The sequence below is a fragment of the Vigna umbellata genome, chromosome 7 (assembly GCF_029865625.1).
Source record: "Vigna umbellata cultivar VRB3 chromosome 7, Vumbellata_1.0, whole genome shotgun sequence".
Taxonomy (NCBI): Eukaryota; Viridiplantae; Streptophyta; class Magnoliopsida; order Fabales; family Fabaceae; genus Vigna; species Vigna umbellata.
In genome coordinates, this window is record NC_142171.1 from 43,678,183 (window position 1) to 43,701,137 (window position 22,955).

A 22,955-nucleotide genomic window follows, 5' to 3' on the forward strand; every position below is an offset into this window, starting at 1 on the left:
AGTCACTGCTTTCTTAAACTTCAAATTATACTCTCTTTTTTTTAAGTTCAAACCACACTTGCGAAGAAAATATGAAGCTTGAGTTTAAGTGTCTTGCTAAACTAAGGTTAAAGAATTAAATAATTATCAAAATCAATTTTTAAGGACCTTAATAAAATATTCCTTTCCATTTCTTATTTAATTACAACACTGATTAGTACTTGTCGGAGTTTAATTATAAACAATAATGTAATAAGTCAAACAAAGTTGATTCACTTGTCGAAAATTGAACTCCAATTAATTTTTGTTTTACCAGTGTAAGAATTTTGTTACTGAATAATTGAAAGTATTTTAATAGAATTTGAGAGAATTTGTAACGAACGTTTAAAATTTAGCCCGCTTAATTTTTTTTAAAGAAGTACTAAAAATATTTGAAAATACAGTTTTTTAAAATAAAATAGTTTTTATATACCTTTTATACACTTGAGTATTTACAACTTTTCAATATCTAACTTATTTTATTTTGGGAAATTGTTTATTAGAAAGTATCAATAATATAACTCAACACATTAATCACGAATAAAGTTATTAAATATTTTTTATCAATGTAAAAGAAAAAGAAAACACTTTATTCTCTTTCATTGTAGTAAAATAGATACGTTTGAGTTAAGTAGTGGAAAATAAAATTAAGTTTGAACTTATCTTATTTTTTAGAGAAAAAAATCAATTCATTATTTAATAAAATTTGAATAATTTACGAATAGATCAATTAGTTTATATTATTGATATGTGGATGTGTAGTGATTATTAAAGGTGGGTTTCTAGGTTTAAGCTTGTCTGCTACCTCTATAATTTGTAGTTTATGCGTCTAGGGACTTTTAATTCTTTACTTTCTTTTAGGATGGGATTTTTTTTTACCAAAATTAAATGGTTTTAGTATGTGGAGATGGTGAAATATCCTATTTATTGCTATTTATGATGTAGTATATGATATGTGAAGTGACATTATCCAATGTGTGAAAAAGTTGAAAAAAAACATCAATACCATATAAACTACATTATTCAACAAAAGGTTGTTGCTAAGAGAAAAAAAAAAAGTGAGAATATTTTCATAAACATGATATTTATTATATTAGTTACAAATACATTCAATTGTATATATAACATTTATTAATATGACGTAGAATATAATATATGAAAAGAAAATTTATTCCAAAAAGTGAAAAATTAGACAAATATTATATCACATCTTTTTAAATACTTCATTGAACAATTTGTAAACTTGGTATTCTTATCATGATGGATTAATACAACTATACCAATTCTTTAAATTTTGAATACAACTTCAATCATCGTACTTATCTTGTTTTTTTTACAAGATGCATATGCCTTTATTATTTACTTCAATAAACAATTAGAGTTAGGTTAAGATTAGAACTGAAGTAATCAGAAAATTATAATTAAAGACAACTAAATAAGTATGTAAAAGGAAACATATAAATGTATACGAGAAACTTTGAAAGGATATAGAAAATGACAATAAAAATTTTAAATTGTTCAGTGTAACATTCCAAAAATACAGTAATAAACTATATAATAGAATAATTACATTTAATAATATTTCAGTTGAGTCTTACACTAAGAAAAACGTTCGCTTAGGGCCGAACGGTTTTACGAGTTACTATATTTAAACAATACATAAGTACGAGTCTGACCGAACGGTTTACAAAAGCCAAATACCGAACGGTCATACATACAAAGATGAGAAAGAGGTGAAAGACTGCCTCATTACAAAAACTACTCTACTGACCGAACGTCCTAAGGTTCGGTCTTAACTTCAACTTCTACCACATTTTCTTCTTCCAGTGTATCTTCCAACAGCGCATCCCCTTCTGCTCACATCCACACGGATGATCATTGCAACGACAAGACGAACGTACAAGACAAGTCAACACAAGAAACACACAGGGTAAGCTTATGTAATTTAATTCATACATACACATACATTTCAAACAATCCAACACATAAGATAATTTTCATTTTACGTATCATACAATGCCTATCACTAGACTGACTGTCCGGAGTATGAAATCTGTGTAGCTACAGGCGTTCGTGCACCCGGGTGATGTAGTAACTGGGATGCCCTCAACAGCTGCCACCCGAGGTTAGCCCTATCTGTCCAAAGTACCCCTAAGGACTAGGACCTCCTGTCGTTCCCACACATGACCTACCCTCCTCTACGTGAAGACGAGTACCCACGGAACATCAGGATGAACAACCAGCTTAGCATGCCCATAGTCATACTTTACCAATTTCAATATTCAAGCATGAGTCGTTCCCCCCGGAACGCTCGTCCATAATCCAACACATTTCATTCATATTATATTCTTTTCCTCTTCCATTATCAATCATCTTAGTTTTATCTTTCATTATTCATCATCTCAATTTCATCTTTCATTATAAATCATTTCAATTTCCTCTTTGTTCAAAGATTTATAAAGACACCAGATACCGAACGTTCAATCCTCACTCAGAACGAGGACGAACACTTGGGACGAGACCGAGAGGGTTACTGTCGGTTTGAGAGAGAAACCGAGTGTAATAGATATAGCAAGAAACGAATGGATCGACCGTTCATTACAAAGTGAATCGATTATATGAACTGACCCGTGATAACTCTAATCGAACGCTGAAAAGACCTCGCCAAGTGCTACGACTCTAGGCCAGAACCAACCGATACAGACACTTCAAGACATTCCAATAATAATACTTAGAAGAATTCACATGAAGAAACCGAACGTTTATGAATATTTTAGCTTATTTGAATTTACGTCAAGAAATCCGAATGCTAGTCAATGACCGAGCACGGTAGAGAATAAAATTCTATTGAAGTTAGACGAACATTATTTTTCATCAAGATAGATTATACAAGAAACGAGTACGAGCGCTTGGTGTAAGACCGAGCACTACTCAGTACGAGCGCTTGGTGTAAGACCGAACACTAATAAACTTATAATAAAAGGCTTGATAAATATAATAATATACTATTGAAGTAGTGTTTACGAACAACAAAAATATACAATTACATAGATATACAAATTTAAGTTTAGCACAAGATACCCATATACAACTGTGCTTGGCCGAACGCTCAAGCATAGTATTACCATACGAGGACGCTCGTCCTTAACTAGGATTCTCCCCAAATGAAAGAATCCCATATCAACTATGTTTACCAGAAAAACCGAATGGTCAATGACTGTTCAGTAACAAACGTACACTTTCATATGAGAAATTTCATATCAAAATCATTTGTTTTCAAACTCATTTCTTAACATATAGTTTCATAACCTTATACATTCATATCATAATCAACTTTCATGCTTCATAAGATCCATATCATATAAGTTTCATATAATTCATACATCAGAACATAACAACCATCATATATCATATAGTCAAATATTACAATAATCATACTTCACTTTAATTTAGCAACTCGAACGAACGTTCATGCAACACCGTAAACATACAAATTAAATTACATAAGCTTCCCTTACCTCTGAGCGTGAACGAACGTTTCCAGAGGCAGAATACAATTTCACCACTACCGGTTTCCCTACCGTCAACGCTCGACAATTCCAACTACACAAAGTGACAACCCAACACTATCAGAACCACTCATTTTGAGAATGGTGATCAACACAGGAACCCAGAACTGGGTTTGCATGTTTAGGAAACGAACGACTGGGTGAAAAGAAAGACTTATCAGCTCAGCTTCACAAACTGAACGGTTTATCTGGAAGCTCTTGACGCCGGAAGTGCTTCTACAGTGGCTGAACGGAGATCGGAAAAGAGAAAGTGAGTGTGTTCTTAGAGAGAAGATGAAGAGGATGTAGAGAGAAGGAGGAGAGAATGAGATTCTTCAGAAATTTGAAAAGAGGGTGCATGCAGAGAGTGGAGTAGATTTTCTGAAAATCCAAGTTTTGCTTCCCACGTCAAAACGAACGTCCCCTCATCTGTCGACACCTACTTTCCACTAACTGATTTCCGGATCTCTTCGCTTGACACCTGGCGTCCGTCATCTGAGTGTCGAGTCCCCCTCTTGACACGTGAACTCCACTAAAATGATACATGCGTGGATTTTACTGGTTCTGACATTTAGAGTAAAACATCTCAACGATAAAAAAAAAAGTCTTAGAGATTGAAATTATACCGCATACTATTCATTTTAGATTCACGATATTTATATTGATTGAATTATCAATATAAAATATCTAGAACAATTGATGTAAAGATTTATTTTTATAATAATATTAGTTGAATTTTAGCTGCATTAAACTTATCATGATTCACACAATATAATATTAGAAATAATTGTTGTAAGATGAATAATTACTCTTAAATTAACTTTGAAGTAACTTCAATATTTTAAAGACATAGTTTATGAATAAAGTATAGTTATTAAATTATGTGTTTTCTTAGAAATGTCTATATAATTGTTTTCTTAGAATTTGAAATAAAAAGTTTATTACTTAGAACATGTTTAGATTGTTATAATTGGTTTATTTTTTCACTGGCCGTTCTTCCTTGTATACTAACTGTTTTTCTTGTCTCATCGTGGAATTAGAGCTGCAAAATGTTTGATTTTTTGAAGCTAAAATATTTTAAATACGATTTTCTTGCAATTAATTATGTTTTAAAAATGGTAAAGTTTATACTATTTCTTTTAAGTTGGGTTTTATGGAGAATGGAGTTTATTTGTTAAAGCTATAATTTGTATATTGCATCTATTCGGCTTTTCAATTTATTAAAAGACTAGTTGAATTGCATTGCCAAAGAATCATGTATAATAATATTTCTTATGATTTGATATTGAAAAAAACACGACACAGACAGAATCGAGAGAGAATGAGAAACAAAATCTGAAATGTAGTTAGTAGACGATAGAATAGAATGTACGTGTTTATATATAATCAACAATTATTTATAACAACTTAACAATAAACTATCTAATTAGAACAACTAATTATTTATATGCAACTAACAAGGACTCCCTACGATAATAACCAAGCTCATACACTATACCTTTATTACCTTTAAGTATAATATTAATTGACACATAATATTAATATATTATCTGTAAAAATAAATTATTCATGTATTGTTGCTTATTATAAAATATCGTTGGATGTAAAACATTTTCATATTAATTTTCAATTACAAATATATGTACATTAAATTTATTAAGTTGAATAATATGACACTAAATATTTAAATATTCTATATATAAATTACAATAATATTAAGTTTATTAAAAATTAACTTATTAACTTGATTTTTTAAAGTTTGGTGATTAACTTAATATTAATAGTTAAAATATTTCATTTTTCTGTTTCTTCTTATCCAAAACATGTTCTTTTAAATAAAAATGATTACATAAATAATATCACACAATTTGTTCGAGTGGTATTTGTTAAAGAATCTTAACTTAAAATTCTCTTGTTACAATTAATAAAAAACTTTAGGTAAAAGGAGTTAAAGTAGAAAAATAAATTACGTAAAAATATTAATTGAAAGTAAAATTTTACCTTATTATTTTTATTAACAAAATTATTTATCATTATTTAAAAAAAAAAACAAAGTGTTAATATTGAAGTCATCATTAGATTAGCCATTTTCATTAAATAATGTTTCTTTTTTTCATGTGTGATAATTAACATATTATGTTTGGAAAATATATGTTTACATATATTTTTTTAGGTTTAATTCATCGTTTGGTCCCTAGTTTTAGGTTTTCTGTTCAAAGTAATTATACCTTTTAAAAAAGTTCAGTAGTGACACATATTTCATTAAAAACGATTCAAAATAGTTGTTTTGGCTTACGACATTAAAAACATAAAGGTGAAATTGCCTCCGTGGTAAAAACTGAATGACCTGTGCACTTATTGATTGCGTGACAATGTGAAGTGAATTGACTTGGTGGAAATGTTTAAAGTTTAAGTTATTGGGTAAAAGAAAAGGGTTAGGGTTGGTGAGAGTTCATGCAACTTCTTTCTTTTTTTGAGCAAAGTGGTTGTGGCGAGATAGAAATGGCTTTTTCCCAAGGTTGTTCTTCTTGTTCCAATACATGGTCGCAAGAAATTTCGCATTCCACACATGATGGTGGTTGGAGGGGAGGTGGAATATATAATCCCTCGTTGCAAATGTGATGATTTTGTTGTAAGCAAAGTGGCCAAAACTCCACATAATGCTGGTAGACAATTTTGTGGTTGTCGTCATTATAAGGTTTTCTGAATACCCTTCTCACTTTATGTCTTTGGAATTTATTTGTTGATACATTGCTTACTTTAAACCTATTTTGGTGGCTTATTTGGTAAATAACAGGGTGGATCTTCAATAGAGATGTACTGTAACTTTTTCAAATGATGTAATGAAAAAAAGATTGACGAAAGAGATGGTCAAATTGTCAGACAAAGGAGGATGAAATTAAACCCTAACCCCCAATTGTCAGACAAAGGAGGAGGAAATTGTCAAACAAAGGAGGAAATTATACCCCCAAAATCATCATTAATCAAACAAAATAGGTATATTTAACAAAAGACGAAATTAAACCCTAACCCCTAAAACCAACAACAACGCCAACCCACTTTGATTTGAAGACCACTTTCACCATATTTCACCACATTTAACAACCCAGAAATCGCGAATGGATTCTTAGATAAGGGTAATTTCATTTAACCCGTTAAACCTTGCTCACGTCATTCAATTTTTTTTAATGTACACCCTGAAATATATCAAACGTGCCACGTATTGCAAAAACTGCATAGGTCATTCAGTTTTGGCCACGGAAGCAATTGCACCGTTATGCTTTTAATGCTGCAAGCCAAAAAGACCATTTGAACCATTTTTAACGAAATATCGGTCACTACTGAACTTTTTTAAAAAGATAAGACTACTTTGAACAGAAAGTCCAAAACTAAGGACCAAACGATTAATTAAGCCATTTTTTACAACATTTTACTATAGTATATTTTTTTTATTGGATTTAGAATATGTCAATACAATAATAAATTAGTCAATGTAACAAATAAATAATAAATACATATGTATTGTATCAAAATATTGTAAAACAAATTTATGACACAATATATTTTTTCATTTTGTTTTATAGGTGATAAGCAAAAATCTCATTAATAAGAAACATTTTGCGAATGATAAAAACCCAAAAAAAATTACATTAAATATTTTATTGTCACATATAATAAAATATATTATATTGAAAATGATATATATATATATATATATATATATATATATATATATATATATATATATATATATATGCATATATTTATTTATTTATGGAGTATACTATATTTTTAAACTAATCGTGTTTAAAAAGACTCCCTTTGTCTTGGTCTAGAATTGATAAAATGTGAGAACTAACATTAAGATATCAAATACATGTAAAATGAGATGATATGTTGCCATTAAAAGTAAAAACGTTATATAATATTTGTATTCTTTAAATATTTGTACTATAATAAAATTTATTAATATTTACAAATTGATTAAGTTAATATGCAAAATAAACTTTTATTCATCAACAAAATTAAATACATCTTAAAAAAATATGAAAAAGAAGAAGACAACATTATTCAATAACTTTCAAAATAACAATTATTCTTAAAAAGACAGATAATAATAATTATGTACAGAAAAAAATGAAAATCCTCTTATATATATATTCCATAACATTTTTTCAGTTAAAATCTCTAGCACTCTCGAACTAACTAAATTAAACTAGTAATGTGGGTTAAATTATCTCACTTCCAAAATTGTTCAAAAACATGTCACAAAACATTAACCATAAAATTGAAGTTGATGTGTTATAAGGTGATTAGTTTTAAAATAAACCGCATATACTCATTTAATAATTGGTTTATAGTTACGAAGCTTAGGGTAGAGTAAGTCAACCACTATTATTTATAGTAACATATACTAGAACTAGTAAATATAAGGCACATGCAATTGATGAAGAAAGTCAATTCTAATAACTTAACCATATTTTTGTCCAGAATAGATTAAACGAAAATAATAGAAGAAGAAAATGAAGGAAATAAGTAATTATTTGGTTTTGCAGTATAGCATGAACCATTTATAGCAAAAAAGGAATATTAAAGATGGTTGTGATTATAGAATGCATTGATGTCATGGTTTCGGGTCAAAGGGGGCAATTAAGATTCCTTCACGACAACTTGAATAAAATATGGGATGTTACGGGAAGCATCCCAAGTCACTGCAACTTCCTCTGCTTCTCAATGCACCATTTCCATAATTACAAATTACTATACCTCTTTCTAATGCAATATGCCTTCATCTCATTTAAATGGTGGCTATAACATTTCATGGAAGAGAAATCTCCCTAACTTCAAAAGAAAGAAGCTTGAGAATAATTCGTGAGGAAAATAGCTAGATATAGGAAATAATAGTATTTTATTTTAGTTGAATATCTTACTTGATATAGGGTCATAATTAATTGTATTTCATCCCTAGGGATGTGTAAGAGATAATGGCCCACAAGACCTAGCCAACTCCACACAACAGCAAGTTGCAGAAGCTACCCACATTTATGTGTTCACATCCATGGATCCACTTCTCTCTATTTCACTATAAATAATATCGATATTAAGTATTATTTATTCATACAATAATTTCTACCTATCTTCTCATCTATTTGTTTTTCTTTTATCTCATACATTATATCATCATCACCTACTTCATCACATATATTTATGTCTTCTCTTCTTATTTCTGTTGCGTATGTAAAAGGGTGATGTATAATAGTCGGATGTGACAACGATGGCTTAATATACCAAAAAAATTGATAAAGTTAGGTTTAATGTCTGGTCCAAAAGATCTTAAATAGATCCCTCTTCTTTTCGGCGTATCAATGTGGTCCTTTTTATTGTTAATTTGATACAATTAGAGGTCTGCCGTCAAATTCAGCAAACGGCCGTTTAATAATTGGTAACGTGGCATGCTCACTTAAATGTGTAATGACATGTGGCATTAAAATTGATATTTGTTTTAAAAAAAAATTAAGGAGAGAGGTGATATCAGATGGAGTGAAGGGCAAAGGTGGAAAAATTAAAAATTTTTACGGCTTCTATGTGTAGGCAAGCTTGAAACTCACAGAAGCAGCAGCTGACTTCCATCTCTTGCAGACAGAAGTATGACGGAAGAAGGAGGAAGTTGGTAGCCATGAAAGCACCCTCTCTAAGAGATCTTCATTAAGGTCATCTAGAGGAAAGCCATTCAAGTGTAAAAAGTCTTCATTTTCTGGAAGCTTTCTTTTCCAACTGTGTTCCTTTGGCCAAAAATTTGGAGTAAACAACTGTAGAAACAACAATAGTGTTAAGACGTTATCAAAAAATCAATCTTTTCACTTTAATAGCTTTTATCAATCATAAACACCAATTGATGTGAATTAAGACTTTCAACTTAAATGGGTAACGACAAAAGTTGTTTATTTGCACCCAAAAAGATCAAAACTTTCCCTATCTTTCTCCAACCCCTGAATTTGCAAGGCTCGTTCTTGAATTTTGATAAGTTGAAACCCGTCCCGCACCCGCTCCACTCATAAAAAGAAAAAACCTCACAAGCTATACTTTAGAAACAAACATGAAACCAGAGACTTCAAAATCCAAAGAAATTTTCCTCTTTTCCCTTTCCGACTAACCTTATTAGCAGAAATCCACGTACAAGAAAAGAAAATGGTAGAAAGAGTCACTCTAGACATTAGAAGAAGGGGTGAGTAAGCAGCAAAGAGCAGAAGAATAATAATGACAGAAGAACAAAAAATCAAGAGTTTTCTCCTTCTACCACCGCATATGCAATGGGCAATCAAACATACAACGCGATTTTTCCCCTTCACATGAAGGGTAATAATAACAACCTTTCCCCCAATATTTTCCCCCAATTAAAGGTGACAGCCCTAAAAATTTTTAATTTTTCCACCATATCCTCGTTGTCGGAATCCAACACAGCTGACCCGGAGCTCCTCTTCAAGCTCTCGCTACGCGTCGCCATTGACGAGCTCTCCAAGCTCTCCAGCTTCCCTTCCAAGCTCCGTGCCAAACTGCACACAGAAGCCCTAATAATTTTTAATTTTTCCACCTTTGCCCTTCTCTCCATCTGATATCACCTCTCTCCTTAATTTTTTTTAAAACAAAAATCAATTTTAATGCCACATGTCATTACATATTCAAGTGAATATGCCACGTTACCAACTATTAAACGACCCTTTGCTGAATTTGACGGCAGATCTCTAATTGAATCAAATTAACAATAAAAAGGACTCAATTGATACGCCGAAAAGAAAAGGAATCTATTTAAGATTTTGAAAAAAAAGAACTTACAGTGACATTAAACCATAAAGTTAAGTAGTAGCTATAATGATGGATTAGAATATTTGATGCATTCAAAATCAAAGTGAAATTATGTTGACAATAAATAGAGGTGGTGTTGATGTAGTTATTTTCCGACTCCGGGTTATGCGAAAGCAATTAGATTAATGTGGTAGAGCACAATTCTAGAAGAATCTGACGAGAATATTTAATGGGAAAATAAAAAGGTGAAATGATTAAGGGAATATATTATTGGATGAATTGATGAAGTTCAGGATTATGATTGTTGTCTGTATTAATAATGGTGTTAAAATAATAAAACTTTGTAGACAGAGAAATAATTTCATTGGTTGGTGGCATCCAAAAGATAGCTAAAGTCTAAAGATGATGGTCATTGCACAACTAGAAACTGTCTGCTTGTAGCCACCATTTGATTCCATTATTATGAACTGAAGTCTCTGCTTTTAGAATTTTATTTTGCTTACCGATAATTACACTAAAATCATTGCTGTGCCTGTATTATGAGCTCATCTCGACCGGACAGATTACTTCCCAACATACTCAAAAATTAAGATAAAAAACACTTTCAAGCAACTTCAAAATGGATGTCTGCATCATTCCACGGATTTTCCAGCTCACCACAATTTTCTCTCTTTCAACAAATCTATATATAAACTGTTAATATCAATACATAACAATCATTAGCATAATTCAACCCTCAAAAAATATATTTCTCAGAAATCAAATCATTGAATGGATCTCTTATTTTTTGTGGTAACGTTTTGTAGGATTTAGCAATTTTCTGAAACTAAATAAAATTTCAACGCGAGAATATCCATTTCATTTTTATTGCAAGATTCACGAATCATGATGACCACAAATAAGTGTTTAGCATTTTAAATTTGGTGGTCATGAGAAGATCTCCCAGCCGGCAAATAGGAGGAGGCCCTGCTGTTCACCATGTTCCTTTTTAATTGATACCATGAAAAGTAATAAGCACAATGCCAGATATTCCATTTTCTTTAGTTTTTATAAGTTATGTATATGCCATTGTTAAGCCATGATCATGAAATTCTCTTTAGACCTTTCGTTAGTGGGTGTATCTGATTCCAACTCCTTAACAAATCATTTTTCAATTAAACCTTCTTTGCCTCTGACGGCTCACTGCGATTTGAACTTCAGAGTATATATATAATATACACTTAAAAAAATGCATTTCCTCAAATTCACTTGTATCAGTGTTTTGGCTCTGTCTGAAAAATATGACGTGTGAAATTTGTTGCTTATTTCTTAAACACATCCTTAGTTATGTTATATGAAATATGCATTTAAAAACTCTAGGTCCTTCCAAACTACGAGATCGATGGCATCTTTTTTCCAATAATTCTACTTAAATAATTAGAAATATTGGGTTGTCTGAAGCTGGAACCAAAGCTAGTGTTATTACAGTTCACGATTTCACATGGTCTTCTGTCCCTTAAAATCTGCGATGGTTCATTTCCCCAAGTACTCCAGTGCAAACAATTGTACTGTGACTGTGACTATACTTTTGTTCAACAATGATACGACTCCCAAACGATTTTGTTCTTCAGTACAGATGAGAAAATAAAATCTTTAAAACAGATTAATTCTTTATTTTAAAAAATAATCTTTCATTTCTGATAAAAAAGTATCCTTGTGACTATATCTACCAAATCTAATCTCATACTTTATTATTACCAGTATAAAGTAATGTACCAGAAAATTCAAACCGAACGACACAAATTTATATTAATGTTCATGGTCGGGTAAAAGAAGTAAGAAACTAACCAATGTTACGAGGATCAGCAACCTAGTAGTTTTAAATGTGGCCAACCAACATTAGATACTCGTTTTTTTTCAACTTGGCCTTTCTTTTCATTCTTCTTAGGTCTATTCTTCACCACCTGCACCTGTTGCTTAGGAGGACACGAGTTTTTAATTTGTTGCTTCTCGCTCTCACATTTTTCCTGCAACAATATACATTTTAAACATTGATTCTGAGATTCATTCCAATAATAGCATAGGATTCGCAACCAGCAGAAACGCCTTGTAAATCACTTCTATGTTGCTGTTGGTGTTGCCAGTGCCAAGGTAACAATAATATAAAACAAAAAGGCTATATAGTACACACTGCCTATGATGTTGCTGCCGATTGATTTACATTTTCCCATCATAACCTAATTGCTGTCTCTTTGGACTTTACTGCTTAGTTTATTTAGATACAATACAGCCAAAAAGAAAAAAAAATATAACATACTAGAAGCTCCATTAATTCGTGATGCGCATGATTTCTTTCTTTTATCTGTATGAACACACACACTTTTTAACAAACACATGCATAATTATCTGTGGTCCTTACAAATTTTCATGTTAGGTATGCCTTGTATTCTAATCTAACTGGATTTGGGTACATTTTTTAAGGGTGAAAGAGACATAATGTTAATATATTTTTTCTCATATCTAGAGGTTACCATTCATTCTTTATTCTTGCTAGGACCGAAACTCCAAGCACAAGAATTAAGAAGAAAAAAGTTTATGAAATTTAGTTTAATTGACCCTTGGATGGTGACAGTGAACAAAAAATTTACAGGGGTTAGTTGTAAACCTGTAAACTATAGTGTAAACATTTGACTCTTCAACAATCAAGAATATATTAGAAATAATTAACTGTTCTATTTCAGTAATGTTGTTTTTTTTCTTACCTGGGATGTTTCAGTTGTCTTGATAGGCATTAATCCTCTCTCAGTATTATTTGAGAGATTGTTGAAAGTTGGAAAAGAGTGACATATTTCTGTCTTGGATCCCTGGCTGGTAGAAGATTCCCCAGAAGTTTGTGTGGAATCACGGGACAAAGGTAGAGGGTTTCCACTTGAATCAATATCTACATAAAGCTAAAGAAACACATAATTGTGTTAACTTACATGGTAGATAATATGTTTACACTTTAAAATAATTAAATTCATGTGATGAGAGTGTTGATGCAAAGAACAGTGATGATTTTCTCGAACATAGGAGTGAGTGTGACTGTATGGTATATGTTTCTAAATATTGTTGCTCAGTAATGGATGCTTATGGAAAGGATGTCATTTTCGTAGGCATATTCTGGCTACATGTAGATGAGGGATTTAGCGGTTTAAGCATTAGTTGTTTCATGAAGTGTTTGAAATCGATTCACTAAGATGATAAACCTTTTTTTTGCAAGTGGTTTATGTCATCACAGCTCTATCTATTTCTATGATTATCTCAGGAAGTATGCAGATCAGTAGTAATCAAGACATATTCTCTATTTATATAACTAAAATTAACTTTAAATAATAAATAAATGATACTAGATGAAAATGTCTACTTAATATGATTTAAGGTCTCCATCGGTATAACAATATGCACCAGTACTAGGATAAAAAAAATATCAAATGTAAAATTTGATGGATAGTAAAAGAATAAAAATCTCATTTTTCCCAAAAATACAAAAAATACAGACCATGAACAGAATGTAAAGAATTTTTTGAGATAAACATACAGAAAAAGTTTGTTGGTTATTGAGATAATTATTTTAAAAATTATATCTATCATAATTTTTTATCATACAGATAGTGCATGAAAGTTAATCTTAAAAATGCCAAATGCAATTATTAGACAAAATGGCTGGCAGCAAAACCAGACCGAATATAATGTTTAACCTTAAAAAGTCTGTGTTCAAGAGAGGTAACTCGATCCAACAATGTGCCTTTAAAGAAATCCTCTTTGGTGGAGAAATCGAAAGGTTGTTTGGCTTTGTCAGAAGGGACATTGCTGCCAGATCTTTGTTTTCTTTCTAAGTATTTCATCTGTCATGAGAAGCATAAATAGACATGTATAAGGAAAAAGCGATGCTGAGAAGGATAAATAAATGTTTGAAAGGGTAAGATTCTAAGAATGATATGTGAGAAAATTGATGTGATTGTGACAAATAAGACGAAGGTTAGGAGAGTGAAAAGCTCACAATGAACTCCAAATGATCCAGCCTAGCAATGAGAGAGATGGATGAGTGATGAGAGGGTAGTTTGGGGTCATCCATTTTTGGCAAATTGGAGTGTTCTGTGTTTCGATAAAATAAGAATGATGTGTTATATATATATATATATATTATCACACTCAGTGCTCGCACTCAACAAAGACATGACAAACAAGAGGAGAAAATCAACTCAGCATTCAACTGCGACGTTTAATCGTTCGCACATTTTCCTTGGACCCAGTTTGTTATGTCACGTGCCACTCACCATGTTTTTCTCACTTCCTTTTCCCCCTCCTGATATTCATAATAGTTCGTTATGACTGGGTCTTATGAATGATTACGTGGTGTAAATATGAATACATGATAGTTAGTCAACTGGATTGGGCCTTGCATATCGGGTTGTCTTCATGGGTTAGTCCCCTATGATTCCTTCGTCTGTTTCTTCCTGCCACTATGAAATTTCTTCCTTCACCCCATCAATCTGTGAATTTCCTAATTTTACTTTTCTGAACACACCATACCAATTCCGGAAATATTGATAGAGGACAGGAAGAAAGTGCCAATTCTTTTTCATCCAATAGAGTTAGTAGGCCAACCATTGAAACTGAACTGGGAACTGCCACAGGAATTTAACAGTGACAGAATCTTTCAATACCTTCATACTTTCTGAATAAATTCTGTCCATTGACATCTCAGGAAAGGAAACGGTAAAATAATCTAATTGCAAGAGTACATATTTATTCCTTACAACAATTTTTGTTGTATTTATTGTTAGGTTTGGACCAAGGTTCATCATGAAATCTAAAAAAACGAATTTAAGTTAGTTTAGTTAGGACACAGTGTGCTCACCAAAAAATGTTAAGATACAATTGATCCAGTTCTTGCAAGTTCAAATGATTGCATCCTAATTTGATCACAAACCTTAAATTCACACTGAACTATTAAGATACATTTGAAATTGCAAGAATTTGATTCACAACTGTATCTTAACTCTGAACTACACGCTGAAATTTTTTTTCTAGGAACATCGTTTGTGATCTATAAAAATATTTTAAGCATAAAGGAAAACACTTGATTCTGAAATAAAGTGCTGCTGCATAACCACGGATGAAAGAACGATTCCCTGAATCAATAACAAGTTAAGCCTTTTGTGGCCATATTGCAATTGCAATGCATGAAATGAAAATGTTTTAGGAATTTAAAAGAAAAGGAAACATGGTCACTCAATGGCACCGCTGCTATCAGTGTTTCTGTATGAATTAATCATGCAAGAGCTGATCTTGTCATCTCATATGCCAAGAAGCAAGCTGCATTAGCAGGAACACTTCGGGCCATTGCTGGACCAAAACCCTTATATAGGCCTTTGAACCCCTCAGTAGCTGAAATTCTTCTGAAAGCATCAATTGAACCAGAGAACTTCGGGTTTTTGTAATCATCTATTTGAATCACACTCTTGACAACATCAGTTGGGTAAACTGCGAGCCAGTACGCAGCTCCAGCCAAGCCTCCAGCAAGCAACAGAGAACCTCTATCCAGTCCCGAAGTATCAGTGCCACCAGCAAGTAATTGCTTTAGTGCTTCATATACACCAAACAATGCAGCATTTCCAGGTACTTCACGAGCCATAGTGGGAACCATGCCCTTGAACAGACCTCTTACGCCCCCTTCTGACCTGAGAACTTGCCTGGCTACATCCATGGGTCCCCCATATTTCACTGCCACGGTAGCTGCTCCACTGCCAGCTAATACACTTTGTGCTTGCAATCTGATATTCACCACGAAACAAAACAGTTAGAAGATCAATACATAGTCTAAGTACTTCTGTTTAAATGATTATATGAAAAACGAATTCAGGAAAAGTTAACCAAGACTAGTCTGGAGCTCAATTCACTCAGCTTATTCTCATGACTATCTGATTTCATGTCAACCACAAAATACATGATTGGATTTGTCTAAAGTGAACACTAAAACAAGAGATGCTTCACCGAAAAGTTTATGTTATCAAAGAGGTCAAAATCTATGAAAAGTTTTAGAAGGAGAAAAAAGAAACAATAGATATAGAAGTTGATAGAAAGAATATACGGGAAATGTAACGAAACCATGACCATTATTAAATCATCACCAATAACCTCTGACCTGCATTTGATCAATTCAGTAGGGCAAGCTAGAAACGAAACGGCAATTCCAGCTCCAGCTCCACAGACAACCTGCTGATTTACTGTGAGAGTAGCACCAGGATGCGACCTCAGTAATGCTTCCATTTGCCCCCTAACTGAAAACAGAACAGCATTGAATGCTGCTACTGTGGCAAGTGGGGCACCCATACCCTTGTATAAACCCCTTGGACCTTCAGCTGCCACTGTCTGTTTGACAGCATCAATTGCACCAGAATACCTGGGAAGCTGGCCCGGGAGGGGTGTAGGCTGGCTTTGGAGCTTGACCTTGATGGTGTCAAATGGGTGGCCAACTATTAATTGCGCCACCCCCCCAATAGTCCCAGCAGTTAGGTCCTTTGCCACATCTCCCATCTGAAAAATAAAAATTCCAAGAATGAAAACTGAGGAATAGACAAGTAACCTGAACATGTGAAGTAAAATTACCATTACAATAAAATTTACTTGACAAAACAGCCCATTTAAACAATACTGGAAATCACATAAAATCTAGGGCATGCACTTTATCCCTACGAAAGCATTGAGAACAGGATTGTTTGTTTCAAAAACAGGTCCCCTTGGTGTCTCTTTCCCATTAATTTCTACTGTTCTAGTGAAAATTTGACAGAAGTTCAAGGTATATATGATATTTTTCAGGATAAAACTAGAGCTAAGAGGAGAGCTAAGCTTCATTAGAGTAAACCCTCATTCTAGTGTTTGAAAATTTATGTATCAAACTGTAGTCCATGACTTTATAGATGTCATTATTAGTGTACTTAGCTGGAAAACAACTGTAGAGAACGAAATCGAAAATAAATTTCCCCAATGTCAGGGATCAAAGTATCAAGGATTTATGTGACTGACAATTTACAATTTTAAGGACTAGAATGAGGATTTTCACTTTTTTTAATTCTATAACGGGTAATGTCATAAGAGAAGCATATTCAGACACCAATAATGTAAAAATGCAGATGTTGGAAAGTAATAATAAAATAAATTCTTTAATTTGCTTCATATCCTCTATTACTTGGAAAATATTTATAAGATGTAGTAATTACAAAATCAATAACAATAATGAGTGTTTAATTATTTGCTCCACTAGGTGAGGTGGGATGCATGAATAACAAGACCTACTAGTCTCAGTTTAAAGCTAAATTTCTTGGGATATTATTGACTTAATTATTTCCTCTAGTGTTCTTCTTGCCCACCCTCTAACCAAGGCTAAAATGTAAAAAAACATACTATCCAGTGCCCTCATGATGTCTCTACCGACTAATGCAGATGTCCTAACGAACCACTATCTTGTGTAAAATAAGAAAAAAGTTAACACCTAGAAAAATTTTCAAAGGTAACAAAATGAATTTATCGCTGCTGCAGGACATAGCATTATCACATCCCTGACAGATTATCCTTTAGGCAGTACAGATCAGACAACTAAATTGACCCAACCAGTCTTGTAATTAGTGCATGGATCCTCTAGAGTTGCGTAAAACTCATACAATCCACAAAAAGGTACAGTCATAAACTTTCTAACTGGTGAAAAAAAAATCTCTACTTTTCGTTAAGCTGCTTAAAGGTTAAGATTAAATTCTTCAACTTTAGAGCTTAGCTTCACAGGCTTGACATGAAGGTATAATGAGTGTTGTTTGCTAACTATCTCAAAACTGCTCTGCATTATTTTCTTAACTTAATCCTAAACAATCTGAGGCCAGAAATAAATCCAAACAACTTCTTTTAACAGTGTCATTATGTAAGGGTGGAAGAAAAGGAAAGGAAGAGGAAAATGCCACAGCTATGAAGATCAAACTCATTTTAAGTCATGTAAGACATTCCCGTCCCTTTGTGATCCATCTTAATTAACTCTCAAAGGATATCCAGATACAAAAAAAAAAACAGAAACCAAAAGTAGTTCAAATTGAAATAGGTTAAGGAAATTGAAACTCCTTCTTCCACTCTTTCTGCTTCACAGATTAAATAAATAACCATGTTCTCTCTCTTTCTGATTTAACAAAGACCCACAAATTCAAAGAGAAAAATTCCAGATATATAACTCCAACTAAATTAGATCCCAGAAATAAAAAGAGAGACTATTGTATGAATCAACGTCTAAAATAGGATACATAGACTATGAGTATAAGAAACTGGATCGCTGATGTTAAGTGCATGCATTTATCCTTGTAAAAAAAATAACTTTTGAACAAGGTCGGAATATTACTGTGCTTTCACCTGTTCCCAAATAAATAGATGAAATAAGAATGAAGTTGAACCAACACTCTTCTCAGGAGTACATACAGAGTGAAAGAAAACAGCAGGATTGTATGTAGAATAGAAGGAGTGAAATGAAAGAAGAAATGATAGTATTGATAGAAATGAAAAGGGCTAAAAATCAAGAGAGGGGTGTTAGGTGAATCTGTGAAGTGGGTTGTTTCCGAAGGTGACAGATACTAATCGAAAATGTGAAACACACGAAAAATTGTAGGTAACAACAGAAAATTAGAGTTACAGAACCACACCAGAAGGAGGTTTTGAGAGAGATGTGAAATGTACAAACCAGAGTTTGTTCAGATGATGACACAGGATGTCTCGGAAACTCGCTCTGTCTCTGTTGTCTCTGACTCCAATGAATAGATGATATGAACTTGTGCTCGAGACAAACATGGAAATTCAATTTATATGATTTATTTATTTTCATACGAGAGTATTTCTGAGGAAGCTAAAACTAGTTTATTTTATTATTTTTTAGTTTATAATTATATGTTACTTTTCACCGCAAATTTAATTTTTTTTCATTATTATCTATATATTTTAGTGTATATTTTTGTTAATTTGTATTTTATTTATGGATTATGTTAACTATTTTTTTATAACAGAACATGTGATTGAATTTATTTTTAAAATAATATTTGAAACAAACCAGTACATTTGGCAAATAAAAAGTCGTTAAAAGAATGTTTTCCTTTATTTATTATTGTCTATTTCAATTGTATAAAAATACTTACTTATTATATTATTTTTAATAGGTATATTATTATTTTTAACATTTTATAATTAAAAAAAAATTAAAGTTACATATAGAAGTATAATATATTTTTATGATATAAATTTATATACAAATTACATACAATAAAATTATAGAAAAAAATTCAACATAAAACTAATTAAATTAACAAATAAAAAATTTAACCTTCTAAAGTAATAAATTTAATTAATACTGATTATATCCCGTGTTAAAAATATTTCATTACATGAATTTATATGAAAATTACACAAAATAAATTGTGGAAAAGAAATTTAACATAATAATATTTTTAATTAAGAAATAAAAAATTTAATTTTCTTTAAAAATAAATTTAACTAATGTTCGTTATACTAAGCTATTTAAATAAATATTTTTCTAAATAAAAAAAGTGTATACAACTTAAAAAAGAATAAAAGTATTAAAAATTTTATCGAAAATTTAATTATTTTAATAAATAAAAAATTATAATTATATAATAATATGTTTTTGTTAAGAAAAACAAATGCAATTATATATCAAAATTTATAGAATTATATTTTCATGAAATATTATATTTATCAACTGATTATTAACTAATTTATTACACAATTTTAGTATAATAAGTTAGTTTATTGATTGATTTTATTACAGAAATCTAGTAATACCAGTAAATAAATAATATTACAAAAATATTTTAAAAAATTTTGCTAAAACAATGATTGCTTATGTATTTTTATATCATCTTAATGTCTTAAATTAAATATTTATTTTAAACTTTAATTTCTTAAATTTATTTAAATATAATATTTTGTATTATAGTATTATTATGTATATATCGTTAAATTGTGGAATTATAATTTGAAACAAGTTTTTCTATAACTAAATAGATTACAGATTTACAGTAAAGGAAGAAAAAAGAAAAAAAAATTATATTGTGAGTAATTAAAACATGTATAATTATTTTTAGTAAAAGAATAATTTATATTAGCATTTGTTTCTCTCTACATTACATACTTAAAATAACTATTTAATTTTAAATATAAATAAAATATCTGATTATTGATTTGGTTGCATCTAAGATCTATCTAAATAACTAAATTGGTATTTTTAACACTAAAATTGATTCAAAAACATTTTTAAACATAAGATTAAATACTAATTTACTTAATTAGTTACTGATTCTGTCCATCATATTGAACCAACAATCACCACAAACTCAAACGATGACTCAACATATCAAAGACCAAATTTCGGCAAAACAATAAGCTAAGTCTTTTTAACTAAAATTAATTTAATTAAAAATAACTTTAACTATAACGCTAAATAAAAAACATAATTTTATAAAATTAAACTTTTAACAAGTTTTTAATAATTAATAATTTTCATCAATAACACTATGTTAATTAATTCATTTTTTTAAATCATAGCAAATATTGGGAATATAGATATCATGATAAAAATAATCTTCCATTCATAAGTAAATAACTAAAATATTCCTAATGGTGCAAGTATCTTTTTAAAGATGGTTGTTTGTATCTTTCAAATAGACAAATATGAATGTCATTACCATAGGATGACATGCAGCCAATAAAAGTTCACAAAATAATAATAAAAATAATAAAAATGAATGTGTACTCTTTTCAGTCCAAATCCCAGGTACTATTTGAGTGGGTAATGACATAATACCTGGACTCTCTAAGACTATTTAATGACGTAACATAATTATGCAACTCTTTTTTTTTTTATCATTTTTAATTTATAAATTAAAATATTTTTTTATTTAACTAAATATGAAAATTCATGGTCTCAATTTAAAAATTTTATATATCTTCTAATTAAAGTCTGTATCACATGTATTTTTAATTAATTTTATAAATTTATATACATATTTAAAATTATATTATTTTAATGTAATAAAAATATAAATATTCATACTCAAGTTTTCAGTAGTAAAAATGAAAAAAAGAAGTCAAAGTCTAATTTTGGTATGATATTTCTGATAAGAAATTAAAATTTCATAATATTTATTTTATTTCATATTTTCTCGATTCTATTTTAAAATTAAATTAAAAATAACCATATATGTCAAACATCATATTTTAAAGAAAAATAAATAAGTGCTTTTAAAAAGTTTGAAAATATTAAAAACAGAAGACTTTTATTTAATGATATTAATATTGTTAATATCACAAAAGACTTTTGTTACTAAACTCTTTAACTGGTGTTTTCTTTTGGTTATTAAAATGTATACGTATATACTAATGTAAAATTCAAATAATTTCCATTAAAGTTAATTTAAAAAACCAATATTAATTGAGTTAAATTAAGGAATTTAATTGTTCATAAAAGAAAACGATACCTTTATTAAATCAAACATTTATTAAAGAATTAGTTTATAAATATAATGTTCCATCATGTCCAAAATAGAAAAATAATAATAATGATATATATAAATTCATCATACATTTTCTTTTTATTTATATTTTTTAATTATAATATATTTTTACAGCGGGTTAAATATGTTTTTATTTTTAAATTATTTATTAAAATTGTAATTTTAAATAGTTTTTTTTTTAAATTATTGAAAAGACACAACATCAATCAAATATTAGCTTAACAAATAAGTAATGTGTTTTTGGTGGTTTCGATAAAAAGTTGAGTATCCTAAATCGGAGTACAAATATAAAGTGAATAATCTGATTCAAAGTTAACTATATTTCAAGCTAGAGAATCTTAATTCCTAAACCTTAGTTATATCATATATCACGATAAAAAAAATAAAAAAAATATAAACATTTTTATCTTTCACTAAAATATCTTCTAGATTATAAAATCGGTTAATTAAATCAAAACTTTCGATAAGACTTAAAGATTTTATTGTATATTCAAGATCTAAATTTGATATCTTGCATATTTGAATTGACCTTTAAACATGATATCCATCTTCGAGTAGTGAGTTAGTCTCTGTACTACCAGAATAATACATAACTTCTAATCTTGAGTTTGTACGAGATATAAAGATTGGAAAAGTTCGTTAAATCCATTAGGAATATTTTCTTGTGATATGTTGACATCTTTCAAAAAATAAAAAACTTTTTCACTTATTTTAATTAGTTTTTGTCAATTTTAAATTTGGTGTCATCTTTTTGTGCGAAGCTGCTTTAGTTTTTATTCTACTATTACATTTTCTCTCACGTAATCTTTAGATACGTTTTTCTTTTCTTCTTGCTAAATTTGACATTTGTTTCTAGCAACGTAATAGTTTATGGCCTAATTTATTTTTATTTGATTTTGTAGCGGACCGATTGTTTTGAGTCTTTTGAAAAATAATGAGAAAGATTTAGGAAAGTAACACAACATCAATGAGACATAAACTAAACCCAATCCATCGTACAAAATTG

At 30.3% G+C, this 22,955-nt stretch overlaps 2 protein-coding genes across 3 annotated transcripts; both read right to left on the reverse strand.

The window, feature by feature from the left end:
- Positions 1–12,101: 12,101 nt before the first annotated feature.
- Positions 12,102–14,571, reverse strand: MSP2 (microspore-specific promoter 2). The gene is made up of 4 exons (XM_047303720.2): positions 14,392–14,571; positions 14,090–14,236; positions 13,112–13,300; positions 12,102–12,376 (listed from the first exon to the last, which is right to left on the reverse strand). Exons 1-4 carry the CDS (start codon positions 14,464–14,466, stop codon positions 12,212–12,214), a joined length of 576 nt encoding a protein of 191 aa, XP_047159676.1. The 5' UTR covers positions 14,467–14,571; the 3' UTR covers positions 12,102–12,211.
- A 907-nt stretch (positions 14,572–15,478) lies between these two features.
- On the reverse strand, positions 15,479–19,248 carry LOC124830077 (mitochondrial carnitine/acylcarnitine carrier-like protein). Of its 2 annotated transcripts, none has more exons than XM_047303703.2 (3): positions 19,108–19,248; positions 16,540–16,931; positions 15,479–16,168 (listed from the first exon to the last, which is right to left on the reverse strand). In XM_047303703.2, exons 1-3 carry the CDS (start codon positions 19,246–19,248, stop codon positions 15,667–15,669), a joined length of 1,035 nt encoding a protein of 344 aa, XP_047159659.2. In that variant the 3' UTR covers positions 15,479–15,666. The 2 variants fall into 2 exon arrangements, with proteins under 2 accessions (XP_047159659.2, XP_087950089.1); XM_088093963.1 differs by lacking the exon at positions 19,108–19,248 and adding an exon at positions 18,783–19,022.
- Positions 19,249–22,955: the final 3,707 nt, after the last annotated feature.